Source organism: Oncorhynchus gorbuscha, linkage group LG14 (genome assembly GCF_021184085.1).
Source record: "Oncorhynchus gorbuscha isolate QuinsamMale2020 ecotype Even-year linkage group LG14, OgorEven_v1.0, whole genome shotgun sequence".
Taxonomy (NCBI): Eukaryota; Metazoa; Chordata; class Actinopteri; order Salmoniformes; family Salmonidae; genus Oncorhynchus; species Oncorhynchus gorbuscha.
Window position 1 is genome coordinate 63200447 of NC_060186.1, and position 22712 is coordinate 63223158.

Here is a 22712-nt window from a genome sequence, read left to right on the forward strand (position 1 = left end):
TCTATGTGAAGGAGATGTTACGCTGCATGAGGCAAATGGTGGTCACACCAAACACTGAATGGTTCTGATCCACACCCCTACTTTTTTTGCATATCTGTATTCCCAGTCACGTCAGATCCAGATAGGAAATTAGTCAATTTAAATACATTTAATATAAGGCCATAATTAATTTAACAAAGTAAAATCTTAGACATGTTTGTTCAGTCTATTTAGCCATTAGCATGAATGAATGTCATTGTCATGACCAATGTCCTAAAATAACTTTCCACCAGCACTCGTGTATAACCTCAATTGGCCGACACGCTGCATACCCCGGTTGTAAAACAGTCTCAAGCGCTCAAAATTGGATAGGATTCTCCTCTATTAAATAGTGCCCATTGTATTCTAACAGTTAAAAATTAAGATATGTACTCTTTGACAAGTAACCCCTATTCTGTCAAGATCACCCCTGAACACGGAATATTTTAACCTTACAAATAGATAAACATCTTAGTTAGCTACCTCGCCCACCTTAGCCATATGATCCCTAGTTCATTGAATTCAATTTTAGAAAGAAAGTATTTGGTTGTAATTGTAATGGTGCAGGGTGGCCAACACTCATCCTGGAGAGTCCAGGAGAGCTACTGGATGTGCAGGCTTTTTCTCCAGCCCTTCTCGAACACACCCCATTGTAATTTATTTATAAATAAAAATAAATAAAAGCTGACTGGTGTGTTTGAACAGGATTGGACAAAAAGCCTGCACACCATTGAGCTTTCGGGCAATAAAATGAATACTACTAAAAGTTCATGTCATATGCAGCAGCATTCTGTATGGGTGACATCTGGTAGGAGCTTTTGTGTGTCACTCTGTGCTTGTGGCTGGGTGCAAAGCCTCCGTCATCTAAATACAATACTAATACCACAGGGCTCCATGGACCATTCAGCCACCTCTATATAGCCACCTCTATACTCCCTAGGGAACACACAAGGGGACAGAAAGCACTGCTCTGACTCTACACCGCCAGTATCCTCAGTGAGGAGTTGGATAAACTAGCCTTATAGTGGTGCCAAAGCTTTGGTCAAATTCATTTTGTAGTGGCACTCTCAAACAGACAAGTGGTGCTGCTATTCAGTTCTTTATTTAACTCTCTGTACAGTGCATTCAGAAAGTATTCAGACCCCTTCACCTTCTCCACCTTTTGCTACATTACATCCTTATTCTAAAATTGATTAAATGTTTTTTTTTCCCTCAAACTACACACAAACACCCCATTCCCTCAAACTACACACAACACCCCATAAAGTTTGGCACATTTATTAAAAACAACAGAAATTCCTTATGTAATTATTCAAACCCTTCGCAATGACGCTCGAAATTGAGCTTAGGTGCATCCTGTTTCCATTGATCATCCATGAGATGTTTTACCTGTGGTAAATTCAATTGACTGAACATGATATGGGTCAGAAACACACCTGTCTATATAAGGTCCCACAGTTGACAGTGCATGTCAGAGCAAAAACCAAGCCATGAGGTCGAAGGAATTGTCCGAAGAGCTCCGAGACAGGATTGTGTCGAGGCACAGATCGGGAGAAGGGTACCAAAAAATGTCTGCAGATTTGAAGGTCCCCAAGAACACAGTAGTCTCCAAAATTATTTAATGGAAAAAGTTTGGAACCACCTAGATTCATCCTAGAGCTGGCCGCCCAGGCCAAACTGAGAAATCGGTGGAAACAGGCTTTGGTCATGGTGGTGACCAAGAACCCGATGGTCACTGACAGAGCTCTAGAGTTCCTCTGTGGAGATGGGAGAACCTTCCAGAAGGACAACCATCTCTCCACCAATCAGGCATTTATGGTAGTGGACAGACAAAAGCCACTCCTCAGTAAAAAAGGCAAATGACAGCCCGATTAGAGTTTGCCAAAAGGCACCTAAAGACTCAGACCATGAGAAACAAGATTCTCTGGTCTGATGAAACCAAGAGAACTCTTTTGCCTAAAATGCTGAGCGTCATGTCTGGAGGAAACCAGGCACCGCTCATCAACTGGCCAATACCATCCCTACGGTGTAGCATGGTGGTGGCAGCATCATGCTGTGAGGATGTTTTTCAGCGGCAGGGACTGGGAGACTAGTCAGGATCGAGGGAAAGATGAACAGAGCAAAGTACAGAGAACCTTGATAAAAAAAATCTGCTCCAGAGCACTTAGGACCTCAGACCGGGACAAAGGTTCACTTTCCAACAGGACAAAGTCCCTAAGCACACAGCCAAGACAATACAGGAACAGCTTCGGGAAAATTCTCTGAATGTCCAACCTGACAGGGTTTGAGAGGATCTGTAGAGAACCATGTGAGAAACTCACCAATTACAGGTGTGCCAAGCTTGTAGCATCATACCCGAGAAGATCCAAGGCTGTAATCATTGCCAAAGGTGCTTCAACAAAGTACTGAGTAAAGGGTCTGAACACTTACACTACCGTTCAAAAGTTTGGAGTCACTTAGATATGTCCTTGTTTTTGAAAGAAAAGCAAATCTTTGTCCATTAAAATAACATCAAATTGATCAGAAATACAGTGTAGACATTTTTGCTCCAGATAATCAACTAGTCTAAAGGCCAGTTTTATTACTTCTTTAAATCAGAACAGCTTTCAGCTGTGCTAACATATTTGCAAAAGGGTTTTCTAGTGATCAATTAGCCTTTTAAAATGATAAACTTGGATTAGCTAACACAACGTGCCATTGGAACACAGGAGTGATGGTTGTTGATAATGGGCCTCTGTCCGTCAATGTAGATATTCCATTAAAAATCAGCCGTTTCCAGCTATAATAGTCATTTACAACGTCTACACTGTATTTCTGATCAATTTGATGTTATTTTAATGGACATTTTTTTTTTGCTTTTCTTTCAAAAACAAGAACATTTCTAAGTGACACCAAACTTTTGAACTGTAGTGTATGTAAATATGTTTTTTTTCACCTTTATTTAACCAGGTAGGCTAGTTGAGAACAAGTTCTTATTTGCAACTGCGACCTGGCCAAGATAAAGCATAGCAGTGTGAACAGACAACAACACAGAGTTACACATGGAGTAAACAATAAACAAGTCAATAACACAGTAGAAAAAAAGGGAGTCTATATACATTGTGTGCAAAAGGCATGAGGAGGTAGGCGAATAATTACAATTTTGCAGATTAACACTGGAGTGATAAATGATCAGATGGTCATGTACAGGTAGAGATATTGGTGTGCAAAAAAAGCAGAAAAGTAAATAAATAAAAACAGTATGGGGATGAGGTAGGTAAAAATGGGTGGGCTATTTACCGATAGATTATGTACAGCTGCAGCGATCGGTTAGCTGCTCAGCTAGCTTTGCAATTTGTTCCAGTCACAGGCAGCAGAGAACTGGAACGAAAGGCGGCCAAATGAGGTGTTGGCTTTAGGGATGATCAGTGAGATACACCTGCTGGAGCGCGTGCTACGGGTGGGTGTTGCCATCGTGACCAGTGAACTGAGATAAGGCGGAGCTTTACCTAGCATGGACTTGTAGATGACCTGGAGCCAGTGGGTCTGGCGACGAATATGTAGCGAGGGCCAGCCGACTAGAGCATACAGGTCGCAGTGGTGGGTGATATAAGGTTCTTTAGTGACAAAACGGATGGCAAACTGCATCCAGTTTGCTGAGTAGAGTGTTGGAAGCAATTTTGTAGATGACGTCGCTGAAGTCGAGGATCGGTAGGATAGTCAGTTTTACTAGGGTAAGTTTGGCGGCGTGAGTGAAGGAGGCTTTGTTGCGGAATAGAAAGCCGACTCTAGATTTGATTTTCGATTGGAGATGTTTGATATGAGTCTGGAAGGAGAGTTTACAGTCTAGACAGACACCTAGGTACTTATAGATGTCCACATATTCAAGGTCGGAACCCTCCGGGGTGGTGATGCTAGTCAGGCGTGCGGGTGCAGGCAGCGAACGGTTGAAAAGCATGCATTTGGTTTTACTAGCGTTTAAGAGCAGTTGGAGGCCACGGAAGGAGTGTTGTATGGCATTGAAGCTCGTTTGGAGGTTAGATAGCACAGTGTCCAAGGACGGGCCGGAAGTATATAGAATGGTGTCGTCTGCGTAGAGGTGGATCAGGGAATCGCCCGCAGCAAGAGCAACATCATTGATATATACAGAGAAAATAGTCTGCCCGAGAATTGAACCCTGTGGCACCCCCATAGAGACTGCCAAAGGACCGGACAGCATGCCCTCCGATTTGACACACTGAACTCTGTCTGCAAAGTAATTGGTGAACCAGGCAAGGCAGTCATCAGAAAAACGAGGCTAATGAGTCTGCCGATAAAAATATGGTGATTGACAGAGTCGAAAGCTTTGGCAAGGTCGATGAAGTTTTTATTTTATAAATTAGCAAAAATGTCTACAAACCACTGTGTGTAGATTGTTGAGGAAAAAACGATTGAATCCATTTTAGAATAAGGCTGTAACAAAATGTAGAAAAAGTGAAGGGGTCTGAACACTTGCTAAATGCACTGTAAATAAAAGAAACATCCTTTCACTGTCAAGTGCGTTTATTTTCAGCAAACTTAACATGTGTAAATACTTGTATGAACATAAGATTCAACAACAGACAAACTGAATAAGTTCCACAGACACGTGACTAACAGAAATGGAATAATGTGTCCCTAAACAAAGTGGGGGTCAAAATCAAAAGTAACAGTCAGTATCTGGTGTGGCCACCAACTGCATTAAGTACTGCAGTGTATCTCCTCCTCATGGACTGCACCAGATTTGCCAGTTCTTGCTGTGAGATGTTACCCTACTCTTCCACCAAGGCACCTGCAAGTTCCCGGACATTTCTGTGTGGTGGGGGGATGGCCCTAGCCCTCACCCTCCAATCCAACAGGTCCTAGTGTAACGCTGATTTCTTTGACGATAAACGCAAATTCGACCATCACCCCTGGTGAGACAAAACCGCAACTCGTCAGTGAAGAGCACTTTTTGCCAGTCCCGTCTGGTCCAGCAACGGTGGGTTTGTGCCCATAGTCGACGTTGTTGCCGGTGATGTCTGGTGAGGACCTGCCTTACAACAGGCCTACAAGCCCTCAGTCCAGCCTCCCTCAGCCTATTGCGGACAGTCTGAGCACTGATGGAGGGATTGTGCGTTCCGGGTGTAACTCAGGCAGTTGTAGTTGCCATCCTGTACCTGTCCCGTAGGTGTGATGTTCGGATGTTCCGATCCTGTGCAGGTATTGTTACACGTGGTCTGCCACTGCGAGGACGATCAGCTGTCCGTCCTGTCTCCCTGTAGCACTGTCCTAGGCGTCGCACAATACGGACATTGCAATTTATTGCCCTTGCCAAATCTGCAGTCCTCATGCCTCCTTGCAGCATGCCCAAGGCACGTTCACACAGATGAGCAGGGACTCTGAGCATCTTTCTTTTGCTGTTTTTCAGAGTCAGTAGAAAGGCCTCTTTTAGTGTCCTAACTGTTCATAACTGTGACCTTAATTGCCTACCGTCTGTAAGATGGTAGTGTATTAACGACCGTTCCACAGGTGCATGTTCATTAATTGTTCATGGTTCTTTGAACAAGCATGGGAAACAGTGTTTAAACCCTTTACAATGAAGATCTGTGACGTTATTCGGATATTTACGAATTATCTTTGAATGACAGGGTCCTGAAAAAGAGACGTTTCTTTTTTTGCTGAGTTTAGCTCCATTCTAATGTATTTTATTCCCTGTGTTACTTTTTAATTCTGCATCCCTGAGAAGGGCTATTAAGCGAGCATTTCACGGTTAAGTGTACACCTGTTGTATTCGCCGCATGTGACAAATAAAACTTGATTAGAAGAGCAGAACTTATTTTCACTGGAAAAGTATTAAGAGGTGTTTTTGAGAATTACATTTAGTAGTGGCAAAGGCTGCACTGGCAATAAAAAACATATTTTCCATTAAATGTATTACTTCTGTGTGTTTATGTAATCATTGTCTTAGCTGTGACAGGTTAATTATTAATCAACTGATCTAATTAAATCTTTACTGAGACTGAATTATGGTTAGCAGATAATTAGTCAAATTAGAGTTCCATGTTAAGTCACAGTATGTCGGACACTACTCAAGTAGTAATCATGGTGTTGCTGTAATAACACAAGCTACATCAGGGATCATCAACTAAATTCAGCTGTCGGACTATTTTTTCTTGAGCGGATGGTTGAACATAATTCAAAATAATCTGTAGAAGTCAAAATGACCACAAGATGCCCAAACAGACAAAATATTTGACAAAAAAAAAACACAAAAAAACTTGCTCCCATTTGCATATGATCACATCTCTCCATTATGCGTGGGAATATTTAGGACCAGATTTACAAAAATGTAAATCATTCAAAACGGATCTCCTAGTGTTTTTAACAGTCTTTTATGTCCAACAATAAAACATTTTTAAAAAATAGATTGTTTTGCTCAGGAAACGTGGGAGCAAATAAAACCCACCCGTGGACCACCAGTTGGGGAACCCTGCACCACATGTTGCATTGCTTGCTACATTATGTTGATTTATACAGTGTTGTACTGTATATAATGAGTATTGCTTGAATATAAGGTATTCATTGATTTTCTCACTACAGTATTAGGAATGTGGAAACTGGATTTTTGCTATGGAAGTATACAATATTTATTGTGTTTCTTGAATACATTGTTCAATACTGTATTCATAGTATATTATTTTCATAGTGTAGTTTGCCTCAGTGTGCCTGTGTTACGAGAGGCTCCAGAGGAACGAGTGCAGTGGCTGTACCATTGTGTATTATTCTTATATTATACCTGTTCTCCATGAGCGGGAGGCAGAGGCCAGCAGAGCAACATAAGAGGGAAATTGACCACTGCAGGGCACAGCCATTTTGGGTTCACTTCAATACTATTATACTCACTTCAATACTACTGTGGAAGAGTTAAACTTCCACAGCTCCTAAAATTAATCCATCACTGGCATTCTTGTCTGTTTTATTCTCATACTCATTTACGCTATGGGAATAGTTACTTCAAATAGATTATTTGTTTAAATTGGAAAATATTACAATAAAGACTGTACAGTATAGGACTGTGTGTGCGCACGTTGCGTATTCATATTATTGATTCATATTATTGATTCATGTATTCATGTGTTGCGTATGCATGCGTGTCAGTACCTGTAGATTCACTATCTCTGTGCTGCTGTTTGGCAGGGGGTTCTTCCGTCTCCCAGGGTGTGAGCTGGTTGATGGGCGTCTGTCCCCACTTCACCCCTGGCGCTAACAGCAGACCTGGAGCCTGGCTCTCCCTCTCCCCTGGAGACCCACCTGACACCTGGGAGAGAGGAGAGAAAAACATGATGAAACAGTAGGACCAAACCATCTCTGACACCTGGATAACAGCGAGAGAGAGATTAAGAAGTCCGTCTATCAGCCTTTAACTGACAGTTGTTAATCAACACAGCTTAGAGAACGATACAAACAAACATCAGGCCTGATAGACAGGAGATACAGAGATGATGGGGCTGTTCTTGGGCTGTTACACCGAAACATTTATGGAACAGCTGAATATAGTTTTAGTTAAGAAAATGTTGACTCGTTTGTCAGCAATTTTTGCAAACAGAAGATCACGTCGTTTACTATTTTAATATCTGAAGACAAGTACTTGGCACATGTCAAATAGTCAAAGCTTCTCGTAGCGTGGTCTAGACTAACTCCTTCTCTGTTCTAAAATCAAAGCCTTGAGCGATGTCTTATCCTGTATGATTCACTAACCCATCTATACGCACACACTAGAGAACATGGTACGGGCAGCCATGTCAAAGTTAGCAGGGCAGCCATGTCCCCATGTCGCTCAGCCCAGTCAAAACTGTTTGCTGCTCTGGCCCCCCAATGGTGGAACAAACTCCCTCACGACGCCAGGACAGCGGAGTCAATCACCACCTTCCGGAGACACCTGAAACCCCACCTCTTTAAGGAATACCTAGGATAGGATAAGTAATCCCTCTCACCCCCCCTTTAAGATTTAGATGCACTATTGTAAAGTGACTGTTCCACTGGATGTTATAAGGTGAATGCACCAATTTGTAAGTCGCTCTGGATAAGAGCGTCTGCTAAATGACTTAAATGTAAATGTAATGTAAATGTAAATTAGCAGGGCAGCCATGTCACCAAGTTAGCAGGGCAGCCATGTCCCCAAGTTAGCAGGGCAGCCATGTCCCCAAGTTAGCAGGGCAGCCATGTCCCCAAGTTAGCAGGGCAGCCATGTCCCCAAGTTAGCAGGGCAGCCATGTCCCCAAGTTAGCAGGGCAGCCATGTCACCAAGTTAGCAGGGCAGCCATGTCCCCAAGTTAGCAGGGCAGCCATGTCCCCAAGTTAGCAGGGCAGCCATGTCACCAGGTAGCAGGGCAGTCATGTCACCAAGTTAGCAGGGCAGCCATGTCCAAGTTAGCAGTGCAGCCATGTCACCAGGTAGCAGGGCAGCCATGTCACCAAGTTAGCAGGGCAGCCATGTCCAAGTTAGCAGTGCAGCCATGTCCCCAAGTTAGCAGGGCAGCCATGTCACCAAGTTAGCAGGGCAGCCATGTCCGCAAGTTAGCAGGGCAGCCATGTCCCCAAGTTAGCAGGGCAGCCATGTCCCCAAGTTAGCAGGGCAGCCATGTCACCAAGTTAGCAGGGCAGCCATGTCACCAAGTTAGCAGGGCAGCCATGTCACCAAGTTAGCAGGGCAGCCATGTCCCCAGGTAGCATGGCAGCCATGTCACCAAGTTAGCAGGGCAGCCATGTCACCAAGTTAGCAGGGCAGCCATGTCCCCATGTTAGCAGGGCAGCCATGTCACCAAGTTAGCAGGGCAGCCATGTCCCCAAGTTAGCAGGGCAGCCATGTCACCAAGTTAGCAGGGCAGCCATGTCCCCAAGTTAGCAGGGCAGCCATGTCACCAAGTTAGCAGGGCAGCCATGTCACCAGGTAGCATGGCAGCCATGTCACCAGGTAGCTAGCTATGTAACGCGAGCGCACTTGCCTCTTGTATCAAACTGTCGCAATCCGGCGACTGGATTAACCTCTGGCTGGACTGCATCTTGTTAGCTACCCACTCATGCTGCATTAAATCCATTTACTGTTCGGCAAAACAATATTCATATAGCTACAGTCTACAGCACTTTACAAAACAAAAGATACAAGTAGCTAGCTAGCTAAGTAGCTAGCAAAATAGGTTTACATTCAATCACAGAAAGCTAACTTTGCAAACTAGTTTACAACTGAAGCTAATATTATAACTAACTTGATTAGTTATAATATGTAAAGCAAGCTGGGTGTCTCCAAAAACGTTCACTAGGTTAAATGACTGTTCTTTCTATTTCGACAAACTGTTGCATGTCTGTCTTGAGTTACGTCTGTGGCTGCGCCAGTCTTGACGTTTTAAAGAGACATCGCACCCTTTCATGAAAGAAGTGATAAGGCTGCCGTAGGCTAATACAATCAATCCCAAATGTATGGACAACATATTGTTTGTCATCTGTAGCACTAAAGACTCCACTGAAATCACACAATCTTATAGAATATGCATTCACCTGTATTGTGATTAGGCCTATGCCCTCTTGATTTACCCAGTTTATCAAGATATTAAACATTCAAATACAATTATTACCATTATGTTGTAGTAGTTAGATTGGTAAAACAGTGAAATGTATTGTTTGTATTTTTTTTAAATGTATTATTCATTAATGCCTACATGGTTTTCTCTGGAAAATGTTGTCATCAAATGTTCAAATGTAATTACACTGAATCGGTATCGGCCCTAAAAAAAAAATCCAGATCAGTTGTTCTGTAGCACATGTGCACACAGACACAGATGTGTGCATACACACACACACATTCGTGCACACACATACGCGGTGCACACACACACACACGTATACTCTTATGTGACAGGGCCTAAGAGTAAGGTGAATCAATGTAAATGAGGTAAAGGAGTTAAGGACAGTGTACTAACTGGTGACTGATGCTGATTATAGCCTCATAAAGGCAGGGATCAAAATCCACATCCTAGTCACTTTCTAGGGCCCTTACTCTTAATGTACCACCCCACAGACCAATTCACTCAAATTCTCAATTATACCTTGCAATGTGCAATCAAAGGCAATTAAAAGTTGGTATGGTTTTGAACATAGGCGCTTATTAAAATTGTGTAGCCACATAATCAGAGTCTAGCTGTTATTAATCATGAAGCATAATTTGCTTTACAAAAGGTAGAGTAGAATAAAAACATTCCCCTTTGCTGAATCCAAATGTAGAGCCATCATCATCCAAACATAGAGCCATCATCATCCAAACGTAGAGCCATCATCATCCAAACATAGAGCCACCATCATCCAAACATAGAGCCATCATCATCCAAACGTAGAGCCACCATCATCCAAACGTAGAGCCATCATCATCCAAACGTAGGGCCATCATCATCCAAACGTAGAGCCATCATCATCCAAACTTAGAGCCATCATCATCCAAACGTAGAGCCATCATCATCCAAACGTAGAGCCATCATCATCCAAACGTAGAGCCATCATCATCCAAACGTAGAGCCACCATCATCCAAACGTAGAGCCATCATCATCCAAACGTAGAGCCATCATCATTCAAAACGTAGAGCCACCATGATCCAAATGAAGAGCCACCATCATCCAAATGTAGAGCCATCATTACATCATTATCCAAACATAGAGCCACCTCAATCTGCTGTGAACATACATCATAAATCCAATAAGATCTTCTTTTTTCTTTCTAGCACAGTGAGAGACATTATCAGAACAGCAAAAGCCTAATGGAAACCCTGGGTCAACCACCATCAGACCCTACGGCAACACACACACACACACACACACACACACACACACACACACACACACACACACACACACACACACACACACACACACACACACACACACACACACACACACACACACACACACACACACACACACACACACACACACACACACACACACACATCGCACACATCACACACATCACACAGACCAGCATCAGCATTAGCCTCCACAGAAAAGGTCAGAGAGGCTAGAGTACACTCTGATTCTCCGGCTCACCTCAGCCCAGCCTGCCTTCTGAGTTAATAGAAAAGACCTGGTCACCAGCCTTCCTTGACACACACATACACACCACACAATGCATACAAATACTAGGCTAGGGTGGTATACCATACACTGGGATATTTGGAAAGAGCCATGGGATGTTTTTTCAATACCATCAATAGCGTTGAAACAATTTTTTAGAAGTTTTTTAGTACATTTGAATATTTGTAGATCCTTTTTAATAAAATACCTGCAGTTAACTTGTACAATCCGTTAGGAGATAAAGATGATCACATTCTTCATTTCACCTTTCACATCTTTATTGTGAAGCTAACTGGTAGTCCCCAGTCACATGGTGTTTGTTTACAAGCACACAATGAAGAGAGACCGGAGTTGTGTGAGTCACTCACTGTTGTGCAGCACGCCAGGTGATCTAGTTACAGTATGGAATTCACAACTAAATGTTTGCCAGCTAGATATCTATTAAGTTAACTGTCTAAAATATGCTAAATTCTCTGCAGTTATGCATTTGGTTTGCTAATTTAGTAGCTAGTTAGCCATCTAACTAAGTGGTTGGCTTCTTCCAAAATCAGGCTTTGCTTTGTAACAGCACAGAATCTCCCTCATGGATCAAGAGTCTTACTGTCTAATATTTGTTTGAGCAGGCAGCAAACTATGAGTGGCATTTATTTTGTTACTTGTATAACTTTATGAGCTGGGATGTCTGTCAAGCAAATACTTTAGGTCAGAGACTGCATGAACTGTTTGCAATGTGCTCGTTAGCATTTAGTTAGCATTCTCTATGGGATTTTACATGTAGTTGTCATTGCTAACCTTTGGATTACAAAGGCTCAGTGGGGTTTGAAAATAGCGCCCCTTGTGTTCAGTGCCAGTATTACTGAATATCCTGGTATGGCACAAGGTCTGTATGAAGGTATGATCATGTGGATACCTCCCAAGTCTAACACACTCACATTGTCAGCTGTTCACAGTGAAATATACAATAGGCTAGCTTCCCTCTCTGAACTCTACCTCCATCCCATTATCCTTCCTGACCCCAAACCCATTTCATCAACTCTCCCATCATGCAATCTGCTACCGCGTTCAGGGGCAGACTTATTGATTTGGAGGGCCCAGGCAGAGGCCAGGCAGAGGCCAGTCTGTGGAAAGACATGAAGATTGCTGTCCTCTGCTGCTCCCCATAGAACTTAACAGAGCTTGAGAAAATCTGCCAGGAAGAATGGGAGAAAATCCCCCAAATCCAGATGTGCAAAGCTGATACAGACATACCCAAGACAACTCAAAGCAGCCAAAGGTGCTTCTACAAAGTATTGAGTCACGGGTGTGAATACTTGCGATTGATGTGTCGATGTGATGATGATGCGGATGACAAAAGTGCACAATGACAGTAATCGATCGTGAGAAATTGTCAATTGTTGACCTCTGAGTCTGTCCTGCTCCTAAGCCATTACACTCTACTTATTCATATCATTCTAAACTATCTCACTTTCCTCTGTCTGAACTGGACAGGCGCAGAGTTCATCATTCTGACCATACCCGTTACCCCATGGTCCCTCATTCTTCTTTTGACTTGTTCTTCTTCTTGTATTAGACTAGCAGACATCTGATAACATTTTGACATCTCAATGCCTTCTATCTGACTCATACCGGGCCTGTCAGATTTCTTTGACTATGCACAGATCAAGTGTTTGAGTCTTTATTGAAGTTGTCTGCTGTTGACACATCCATACTACAAGTAGTGCTTTGGCAGCGTCTAGCATCTCCACACGCACGCACGCACGCACGCACGCACGCACGCACGCACACACACACACACACACACACACACACACACACACACACACACACACACACACACACACACACACACTCTTGTGAAGAGCAGTGGGTGATAAACTCTTCTTTAAGCAGGGAGGAAATGTGTGTGAGATGGAATTGATCAGATGTGTAAAGCTGCACATGAATTAATATTGAACCAGATGTTTCGATTGTGTATGTTAGGTGGTGGTGGTGGCAGGCAGGTTTGGAGTCTAGTGGAATAAGGAGAGCAGGAGTGTCAACGGGGCCTGTGGCGGACTCACCATTATGCAGAAGAGTCAAATGCCTAAGGCCTCACATCATCCTGTGAATTGTTTCATGCGATATGATTGCAAACGTGACTTTCATTGAAATTAAGCTGCAGCAATGAGAGGGGCATAGAAAATAATAGAAAGAAAGATTTAATTTCAAGAGAGAAAAAGTGAACGCATTTCTTTAGTAAAAAGACAGGTGCTGCTGATAATACTGCCATCGTCGCAGAGGACATGTACAGAGCCTTCAGAAAGTATTCATACCCCTGGACTTATTCCACATATTGTTGTGTCACAGCCTGAATTCAAAATGGATTAAATAAATAAAAATCTCAACCATCTATACACAATACCCCATAATGACAAAGTGAAAACATGTTTTTACACATTTTTGCAAACATATTGAAAATGAAATACAGAAATATACATTTTACATAATTATTCACAGCCCTGAGTCAATACTTTGTAAAAGCACCTTTGGCTGCGATTACAGCTTTGAGTTTTCTTGGGTATGTCTGTATCAGCTTTGCCCATCTGGATTTGGGGATTTTTTTCCCCATTCTTCCTGTCAGATTTTTTCAAGCATGGTTAAGTTTGATTTGAGCAGTGGTGGACAGCAATCTTCAAGTCTTTCCACAGTCTGGCCTCTGCCCAGGGCCTCCAAATCAATAAGTCTGCTCCTGAATGCGGTAGCAGATTGCATGATGGGAGAGTTGATTAAATGGGTTTGGGGTCAGGAAGGATAATGGGATGGAGGTAGAGTTCAGAGAGGGAAGGAGGGAAGAAGTCAGGAAGCTAACCTATTGTAGATTTCACTTTAGACAGCTGAACGTGTGTGTTAAGCTTGGGTGGTATCCAGATAGTCATACCTTCATACAGACCTTGTGCCATACTGGGATATTCAGTAATACTGGCACTGAACACAAGGGGCGCTATTTCCAAACCCCACTGAGCCTTTGTAATCCAAAGGTTAGCAATGACAACTACATGTAAAATCCCATAGAGAATGCTAACTAAATGCTAACGAGCACATTGCAAACAGTTTATGCAGTCTCTGACCTAAAGTATTTGCTGGATAGACATCCCAGCTCATAAAGTTATACAAGTAACAAAATAATTGCTACTCATAGTTTTCTGCCTGCTCAAAACACATTTTAGACAGCAAACAAACTGATAAGGATGTGAAATATGTTTAGCGACACGCACGCACACACACAAACACACACACACACACACTCTTGTACAACTCACCTTGTGGGGACACATTAATTAGATTATACCTTCCGGTAACCTGCCTCACCCAATGTGATACGGAATCGCTATTATTTTTAATTTTTAGAACACATTCAAGAACCTCCAGAAGCTAACCAGCTAACTAGCTACAAGCTATTTAGTCATTGTTAGCAACTGCTAGCGGCTTTTACCTTCTGCACAGCCAGCCAGTTTTTTTAACCTGGATAATACTCGCCAGTCTAGCTTCCCTGCCCCATCCACCGCTGCCCCCTGGACACTGATCACTTGACTACATAGCTGATGCATGCTGGACTGTCCATTAATCACGGTACTCCATTCTGCTTGTTTATGTTTTATCTGTCGGCCCCAGCCGCACTCAGGCTCTGTGTGTAGTTAATCCGACCCTCCCTGCCTAGTCAACTGCATTTTACCTGCTGTTGTTGTGCTAGCTGATTAGCTGTTGTTGTCTCACCTACTGTTTTAGCTAGCTCTCCCAATTCAACACCTGTGATTACTGTATGCCTCGCTATATGTCTCTCTCAAATGTCAATATGCCTTGTATATTGTTGTTCAGGTTAGTTATCATTGTTTTAGTTTACAATGGAGCCCCTAGTTCCACTCTTCATACCCCTGATACCTCCTTTGTCCCACCTCCCACACATGCGGTGACCTCACCCATTACAACCAGCATGTCCAGAGATACAACCTCTCTCATCATCACCCAGTGCCTGGGCTTACCTCCGCTGTACCCGCACCCCACTATACTCCTGTCTGCGCATTATGCCCTGAATATATTCTACCATGCCCAGAAATCTGCTCCTTTAATTCTCTGTCCCCAACGCTCTAGGCGACCAGTTTTGATAGCCTTTAGCAGCACCCTCATACTACTCCTCCTCTGTTCCGCGGGTGATGTGGAGGTAAACCCAGACCCTGCATGTCCCCAGGCACCCTCATTTGTTGACTTCTGTGATCGAAAAAGCCTTGGTTTCATGCATGTCAACATCAGAAGCCTCCTCCCTAAGTTTGTTTTACTCACTGCTTTAGCACACTCTGCTAACCCTGATGTCCTTGCCGTGTCTGAATCTGTGTCTGAAAATTCTTGGCTCAAAAATTTGGAGATTTCCATACCCAACTATAACATTTTCCGTCAAGATAGAACTGATAAAGGGGGAGGTGTACCCAAACAGTTCGAACTACTAATTTTAAAAATTACTCTCTCCAGAAATAAGTCTCTCACTGTTGCCGCCTGCTACCGACCCCCCTCAGCTCCCTGCTGTGCCCTGGACACCATTTGTGAATTGATTGCGCCCCATCTTCAGAGTTTGTTGTGTTAGGTGACCTAAACTAGGATATGCTTAACACCCCGGCAGTCCTACTATCTAAGCTAGATGCCCTCAATCTCACACAAATCATCAAGGAACCCACCAGGTACAACCCTAAATCTGTAAACAAGGACACCCTCATAGACGTCATCCTGACCAACTGGCCCTCCAAATACACCTCCGCTGTCTTTAACCAGGATCTCAGCGATCACTGCCTCATTGCCTGTATCCGCTACGGCGCCGCAGTCAAACGACCACCCCTCATCACTGTCAAACGCTCCCTAAAACACTTCTGTGAGCAGGCCTTTCTAATCGACCTGGCTCGGGTATCCTGGAAGGACATTGACCTCATCCCGTCAGTTGAGGATGCCTGGTCATTCTTTAAAAGTAACTTCCTCACCATTTTAGATAAGCATGCTCCGTTCAAAAAAATGCAGAACTAAGAACAGATATAGCCCTTGGTTCACTCTAGACCTGACTGCCCTCAACCAGCACAAAAACATCCTGTGGCGGACTGCAATAGCATTGAATAGTCCCCGCGATATGCAACTGTTCAGGGAAGTCAGGAACCAATACACGCAGTCAGTCAGGAAAGCTAAGGCCAGCATCTTCAGGCAGATATTTGCATCCTGTAGCTCCAACTCCAAAAAGTTCTGGGACACTCTGAAGTCCATGGAGAACAAGAGCACCTCCTCCCAGCTGCCCACTGCACTGAGTCTAGGTAACACGGTCACCACCGATAAATCCATGATTATCGAAAACTTCAACAAGCATTTCTCAACGGCTGGCCATGCCTTCCGCCTGGCTACTCCAACCTCAGCCAACAGCTCCGGCCCCCCCAACAGCTACTCGCCCAAGCCTCTCCAGGTTCTCCTTTACCCAAATCCAGATAGCAGATGTTCTGAAAGCGCTGCAAAACCTGGACCCGTACAAATCACTGAGCTTGACAATCTGGACCCTCTATTTCGGAAACTATCCGCCGCCATTGTCGCAACCCCTATTACCAGCCTGTTCAACCTCTCTTTCATATCGTCTGAGATCCCCAAGGATTGGAAAGCTGCCGCAGTCATCCCCTTCTTCAAAGGGGGAAACACCCTGGACCCAAACTGTTACAGACCTATATCCATCCTGCCCTGCCTATCTAAGGTCTTCGAAAGCCAAGTCAACAAACAGGTCACTGACCATCTCGAATCCCACCGTACCTTCTCCGCTGTGCAATCTGGTTTCCGAGCCGGTCACGGGTGCACCTCAGCCACGCTCAAGGTACTAAACGATATCATAACCGCCATCGATAAAAGACAGTACTGTGCAGCCGTCGTTTACAAAAAGTTGGCTCCCACAAGTATAGTTAAACACACACACACACACAGTTTATTAAGATGGCAGAATGCAGTGGGCAGACAGACCGGTAGGAAGAGAAGCGTTTTCCCATTTTCTCCCTTTTTAAGTTTGTCTCCGAATTGCCGATTCACTCTTCCATAGCAACCCATTATCACCGGAAGGCAGATGGTTGTAGTCTGACTCAGAGAGAGAGAAAGAGAGAGAGAGACAGAGACAGAGAGAGACAGAGTGAGAGAAAGACAGAAGGAGAGAGAGAAGAAAAATTTAGAGAGAGACAACAGGAGAGAAAGAGAGAGAGACAGAGAGAGACAGAGTGAGAGAGAGACAGAAGGAGAGAGAGAAGAACAATTGAGTGAGAGACAACAGGAGAGATAGAGAGTGGTAGAGAGAGGTGGGGAGAGTGATGAGCTTCACTCGACAGACGGGGGGGTTGAGAAAAGAGGGAAGGAGGAGAGGCACATTCACACACATGCAGGCATATTGCAATATAAAAACAAAAAAGTTATTTGAATCAAGGTTAGTTGTCTTTTAAAGTCTGTATTTCTCTGTTCTCAATTCACTAAACCATGGAGTTTGTGTGCTTGTGAATAAATGGTCCGCCGTTGCCCCCAGCCAACTATACAGCCGAATGTAAAACAGAACAGCTGCCATAGGGTTACACTGAACGTGATGGAAGAAAAAAAACACACAATGAAGATATTTACAGTTTAGTTAGGAGGATTAGAATTTAAGTCAAATGATTAGACTTTCCTAAATACCTGTATGTGTAGGCTATATGTTCAAGGCTTAGAATATAATAATGTGCTTTTTAGGCAACGCACACAGACATGCACGTAGAGCTGTGAAGAAATTGTCCTCAGTGTGTTCTCAGGATAGCGTGTGTGCGCACTACAGTGCCTTGCCAAACTAAAATAACTGTCGCTATGGTTACCCATCTCCCTCTGAGGCGGGCTGTGGCACCTCATTTGACTCTAGTTAGCCGTCTGGCTCACACACACGCACACACACACACCTGAATCTATTGTGTAGTTCTTTAATGAAACCTATTCGTCAGTTGTCTATCCTTTCATTAATGTTTGAGTGGCAATCCCACAGACATAACTGAACATTCTGTCCAATTGTGAAAATCCCAAAGCACGCTCACATACTCCTCTCCACACACTGACTCTCCTCCACATAGAGAAGATCCAATAATCATCCTGACACAATGGCCTACTCTCCCTGACATGGCACGGCCGATACCGACAGCTGTCACTGTGAGTGTGTGTTACTGTCTACCGAAGACCATGTACCATGTCATTGGTTGCCTTCCCCCAGAGGTAAGACCTGGAAAGGGCCAATACCGACAGCTGTGTCGCTGTGTGCATGTTACTGTCAACCAATAAGAGACAGTGTTAACGTGTGTGCATCAAACACCCATGCATGTCATTGGCTGTCTTCTCCCAGAGGTGCATGGGAAGGTGTGGTTGGTCAACAGAAGGCTGTAGGCTGTGATTGGCTGGAGTCAGCCCTGGTCTGGCTGTGTGTTGTGATTGGCTGGAGTCAGCCCGGGTCTGGTCTCCTCATCCATCCAAACAAACAAGGCAGGGTTAGCTCATGACAGTGTGTTTGCCTGGGTTGGGCCCAGTCCCCTGTCTATCTCAGAGATATTGCTCCCATTCAATCTGCTAATATGACAGAATGAAGAACAAGAGATACACACCTGGAGCAGGAACATACACACACACATGCACACAAGCACCCAGACACATCACACAAAGGCTTGGGAGAGTCTTACGCAAAGGCTTAACTAGAAGGTGGGCTATCATACACCTTAGGGTCCAGAGTACAAAGCTATAGTACCCTGAAGTGGACTCTGGTCTCCCTTAAGAAATTACTTCTTTACTCCATAGCGAGACAGCAGGAGGTGAAGGAGAGAGAGTGAGAGGAGGAGGAGGAGCAGAGAGTGAGAATGAGGACGAAGAGTAGGAGAGAGAGAGCGAGAAAGGAAGAGGAAGAGGAGGAAGAGGAGGAGAGAGAGAGAGAGAGAGAGAGAGAGAAAGAAAGAAAGAAAGAAAGAAAGAAAGAAAGAAAGAAAGAAAGAAAGAAAGAAAAAGAGGAGGAGGAAGAGTAGGAAGAGGAGAAGTGAGAGAGAGAGGAGGAGGAGGAAAAAGTAGGAAGAGGAGAGAGAGAGAGAGAGAGAGAGAGAGAGAGAGAGAGAGAGAGAGAGAGAGAGAGAGAGGAGGGAGGAGGAAGAGGAGGAGGAGGAGAGAGTGAGAGAGAGGAGGAGGAGGAAGAGGAGGAGGAGAGAGTGGTCATGTCTACTACAGTCTGGTCCCTGGTGCAGCAACTTTACAGCACACACTGATCAAATCAACAAACTGCTGGGAGATCTAATAACAGGCCTGCGGGAAATGAGAAAGAAAGGAAGAAAGAACGAGAGAGGGAGTGAGGGGAAGACTGAAGCGGAGACAGAAAAAAGAGGGAGAAAGAGAGAATTGTGCCAAATCCGTAAAAATGGCATTGTGCCATTATTACATTCTTCCTTTTAAGACTGTGTTTGTGTGTGGTTTTTGGTTTTACTATCCTTGTGGGGACCAGAAGTCCTAGTAAGAATTGCAAAACAAGGAAAAATACTATTTTAGGCTTAGGGGTTAGGTTTAGGGTTAGAATTAAGGTTAGGCTTAGTGGTTAGGTTTAGGCTTAGGTCAGGTTTAGTTTTAGAGAAAATAAGATTTAGAATGGGAATACATTTTTGTGTATGTGTGTGTCTGGCTACTGACACTTCGTAGACAGAAAGGAAACAACTGTCCGCTGGCCGCAGGCGTGTGTAGTATCATGCCGTTGATGTGGTTCCTTTATTCATTTCTTTATTCTGACAGGTTTATCAATTAATGAACGGCCAAACGGACAGATAACCGAGGTTCCTCGTGGCAGCGCTACGATTTGTAGCGGCCATTATTGTTCAATATAAATGCATAGGAAGAATGTTCCTGTGTGTGTGTGTGTGTGTGTGTGTGTGTGTGTGTGTGTGTGTGTGTGTGTGTGTGTGTGTGTGTGTGTGTGTGTGTGTGTGTGTGTGTGTGTGTGTGTGTGTGTGTGTGTGTGTGTGTGTGTGTGTGTGTGTGTGTGTGTGTGTGTGTGTGTGTGACACCCACATAATCAGGCTAAATCTCTGTGAAGATGTGTGTACACAAATTGAATCATAATCAACATTTCAATAACAGTAACAGCCATTGCTATGCCTGGTTGTAAAATTGTTCACCGCAAAATAATATGTCATTGTAAATCCACACCATAAACAAAGTCTGCAATTCAACAACAGCAGAGTGGCTTTCTCGCACACATGTATACACACATGTACACACACACGTACCCACACAAATTGCTTTTTTCCCCCATATGGCCAGAAAAAGAGAAAAAGACAAAAGAGAATATGACTGGAATGTGGAGAGTGATGGGGGTAAGTCTGTCGGGGGAGAGAGAGGGAACGAGAGAAAGAGAGAGGGAAAGAGAGATTGAGCGACAGAGGGAGAAAGACCCATTCATCATGCAGGCTTGTATCATTTCCTTTGACACATCATTTTCAACTGCTCGAAGAGAAGAGGAAAGAACAGGCTTTTCCTGGCTGCCCGACCAAAAGCCTGGACCATCCATCCATCCAGAGCTCTGACCCACAACAGAAGAAGAAAAACCTGCCTGGTCTCTTTTAACAGGTCCTTAACGCTTATTTTCTTGTTGATGTTCTTCACCTACACAGTTATCTCCTGTCTATGTGAACAACAACGCTGTGACACTAATCTGTGGTGGATTGGTTATGGATTCTTCACACCCTGATGGTGAATGAATGGGTGAAACCTAGGCTTGGTGATGCTGTGTCCAATGTCTTATTAGTAGAGCAGAACAACTAACTTAGCAGTAAGCAAAGGGAGGATTCCACCATCTTGGAAGCAATTTTAAAATGCAGGGGTGTTAGACATGGTGACAGGTGGACAGGCGGGGTATTCCATAAGATGTACATGGTGTATAGTGGACAGATTCAGAGTTATTATCAACTACTGTACGACCTACAACATAGAATTCTGAAAGAGGAAAAAAGGAAGTCTGAGTGAGGATAAAGAGGAAGTCAGCGAGGATAAAGAGGAAGTCTGAGTGAGGATAAAGAGGAAGTCAGTGCGGATAAAGAGGATGTCTGCGTGCAGATAAAGAGGGGAGTCTGCATGTGGATAAAGAGGGGATCTGCGTGAGGATAAAGAGGAAGTCAGTGAGGATAAAGAGGCCGTCTGCGTGAGGATAAAGAGGAAGTCTGAGTGAGGATAAAGAGGAAGTCTGAGTGAGGATAAAGAGGAAGTCTGCGTGAAAATAAAGAGGAAGTCTGAGTGAGGATAAAGAGGGGATCTGCGTGAGGATAAAGAGGAAGTCAGTGAGGATAAAGAGGACGTCTGCGTGAGGATAAAGAGGAAGTCAGTGAGGATAAAGAGGAAGTCTGAGTGAGGATAAAGAGGAAGTCTGAGTGAGGATAAAGAGGAAGTCTGAGTGAGGATAAAGAGGAAGTCTGCGTGAAAATAAAGAGGAAGTCTGAGTGAGGATAAAGAGGAAGTCAGTGAGGATAAAGAGGAAGTCTGAGTGAGGATAAAGAGGAAGTCTGAGTGAGGATAAAGAGGAAGTCTGAGTGAGGATAAAGAGGAAGTCTGCGTGAAAATAAAGAGGAAGTCTGAGTGAGGATAAAGAGGAAGTCAGTGAGGATAAAGAGGAAGTCTGAGTGAGGATAAGAGGAACTCTGCGTGCGGATAAGAGGAAGTCTGAGTGAGGATAAAGAGGAAGTATGCGTGGGGATAAAGAGGAAGTCTGAGTGCAGATAAGAGGAAGTCTGAGTGAGGATAAAGAGGAAGTCTGCATGCAGATAAAGAGGAAGTCTGAGTGAGGATAAAGAGGAAGTCTGCATGCAGATAAAGAGGAAGTCTGAGTGAGGATAAGAGGAAGTCTGCGTGAGGATAAAGAGGAAGTCTGCATGGGGATAAGAGGAAGTCTGCGTGGGGACAAGAGGAAGTCTGCGTGGGGACAAGAGGAAGTCTGCGTGCGGATAAAGAGGAAAGTGAATGTGATTCTAACGTTAATGTATGAGAGTTGGGTAGCGCTGTTGAGTGTCAGCCAAGAAGCAGATGAAGAGTAACCAACTATTTGAAGTGAAATGGTGATAATGTCTTCAGATATGTCTCTTTAAAAAACATAAATGTCGGACAACAATGGAAATTCACTAGGCATCAGTAGTCTACAATATATCTGAGGTGGTTTGCACCCATTGTCATATAACCGGCAGGTAGCCTAGTGGTTAGAGCGTTTGGCCTGTAGCCAAAAGGTTGCTGGATCAAAACCCAGGTAAAAATCTGTCGTTCTACCCCTGAACAAGGCAGCAAACCCACTGTTCCCTGGTAGGCCATCAATGTAAATAAGAATTTGTTCTTAACTGGCTTGCCAAGTTAAATAAAACAGTTACCTGTGTATTTATGCCATAATCTCATGAAGCTCTAGTTAATTACCTCTCTCATGGTACAACTGACACCCATGTATAAACAGCTATTTCCAGGGAATAAACTCATGTTTGTGTGTGTATTTTAACTATGCAACAGTAGCCTACATTATATCTGATTTGGTTTGCACCCATTGTCACATA

The 22712-nt window shown here is 43.8% G+C and overlaps 1 protein-coding gene across 2 annotated transcripts in view; it reads right to left on the reverse strand.

Annotated features, from left to right (window-relative positions):
• Nucleotides 1-22712, reverse strand: part of LOC123995273 (kelch-like protein 29) — a 291135-nt gene that overhangs the window by 23103 nt on the left and 245320 nt on the right. For both annotated transcript variants that reach the window (XM_046298771.1, XM_046298772.1), the window contains one exon: nt 7159-7315. In XM_046298771.1, the coding sequence (XP_046154727.1) occupies nt 7159-7315 (157 nt within the window). The remainder of the gene's footprint in view (nt 1-7158; nt 7316-22712) is intronic.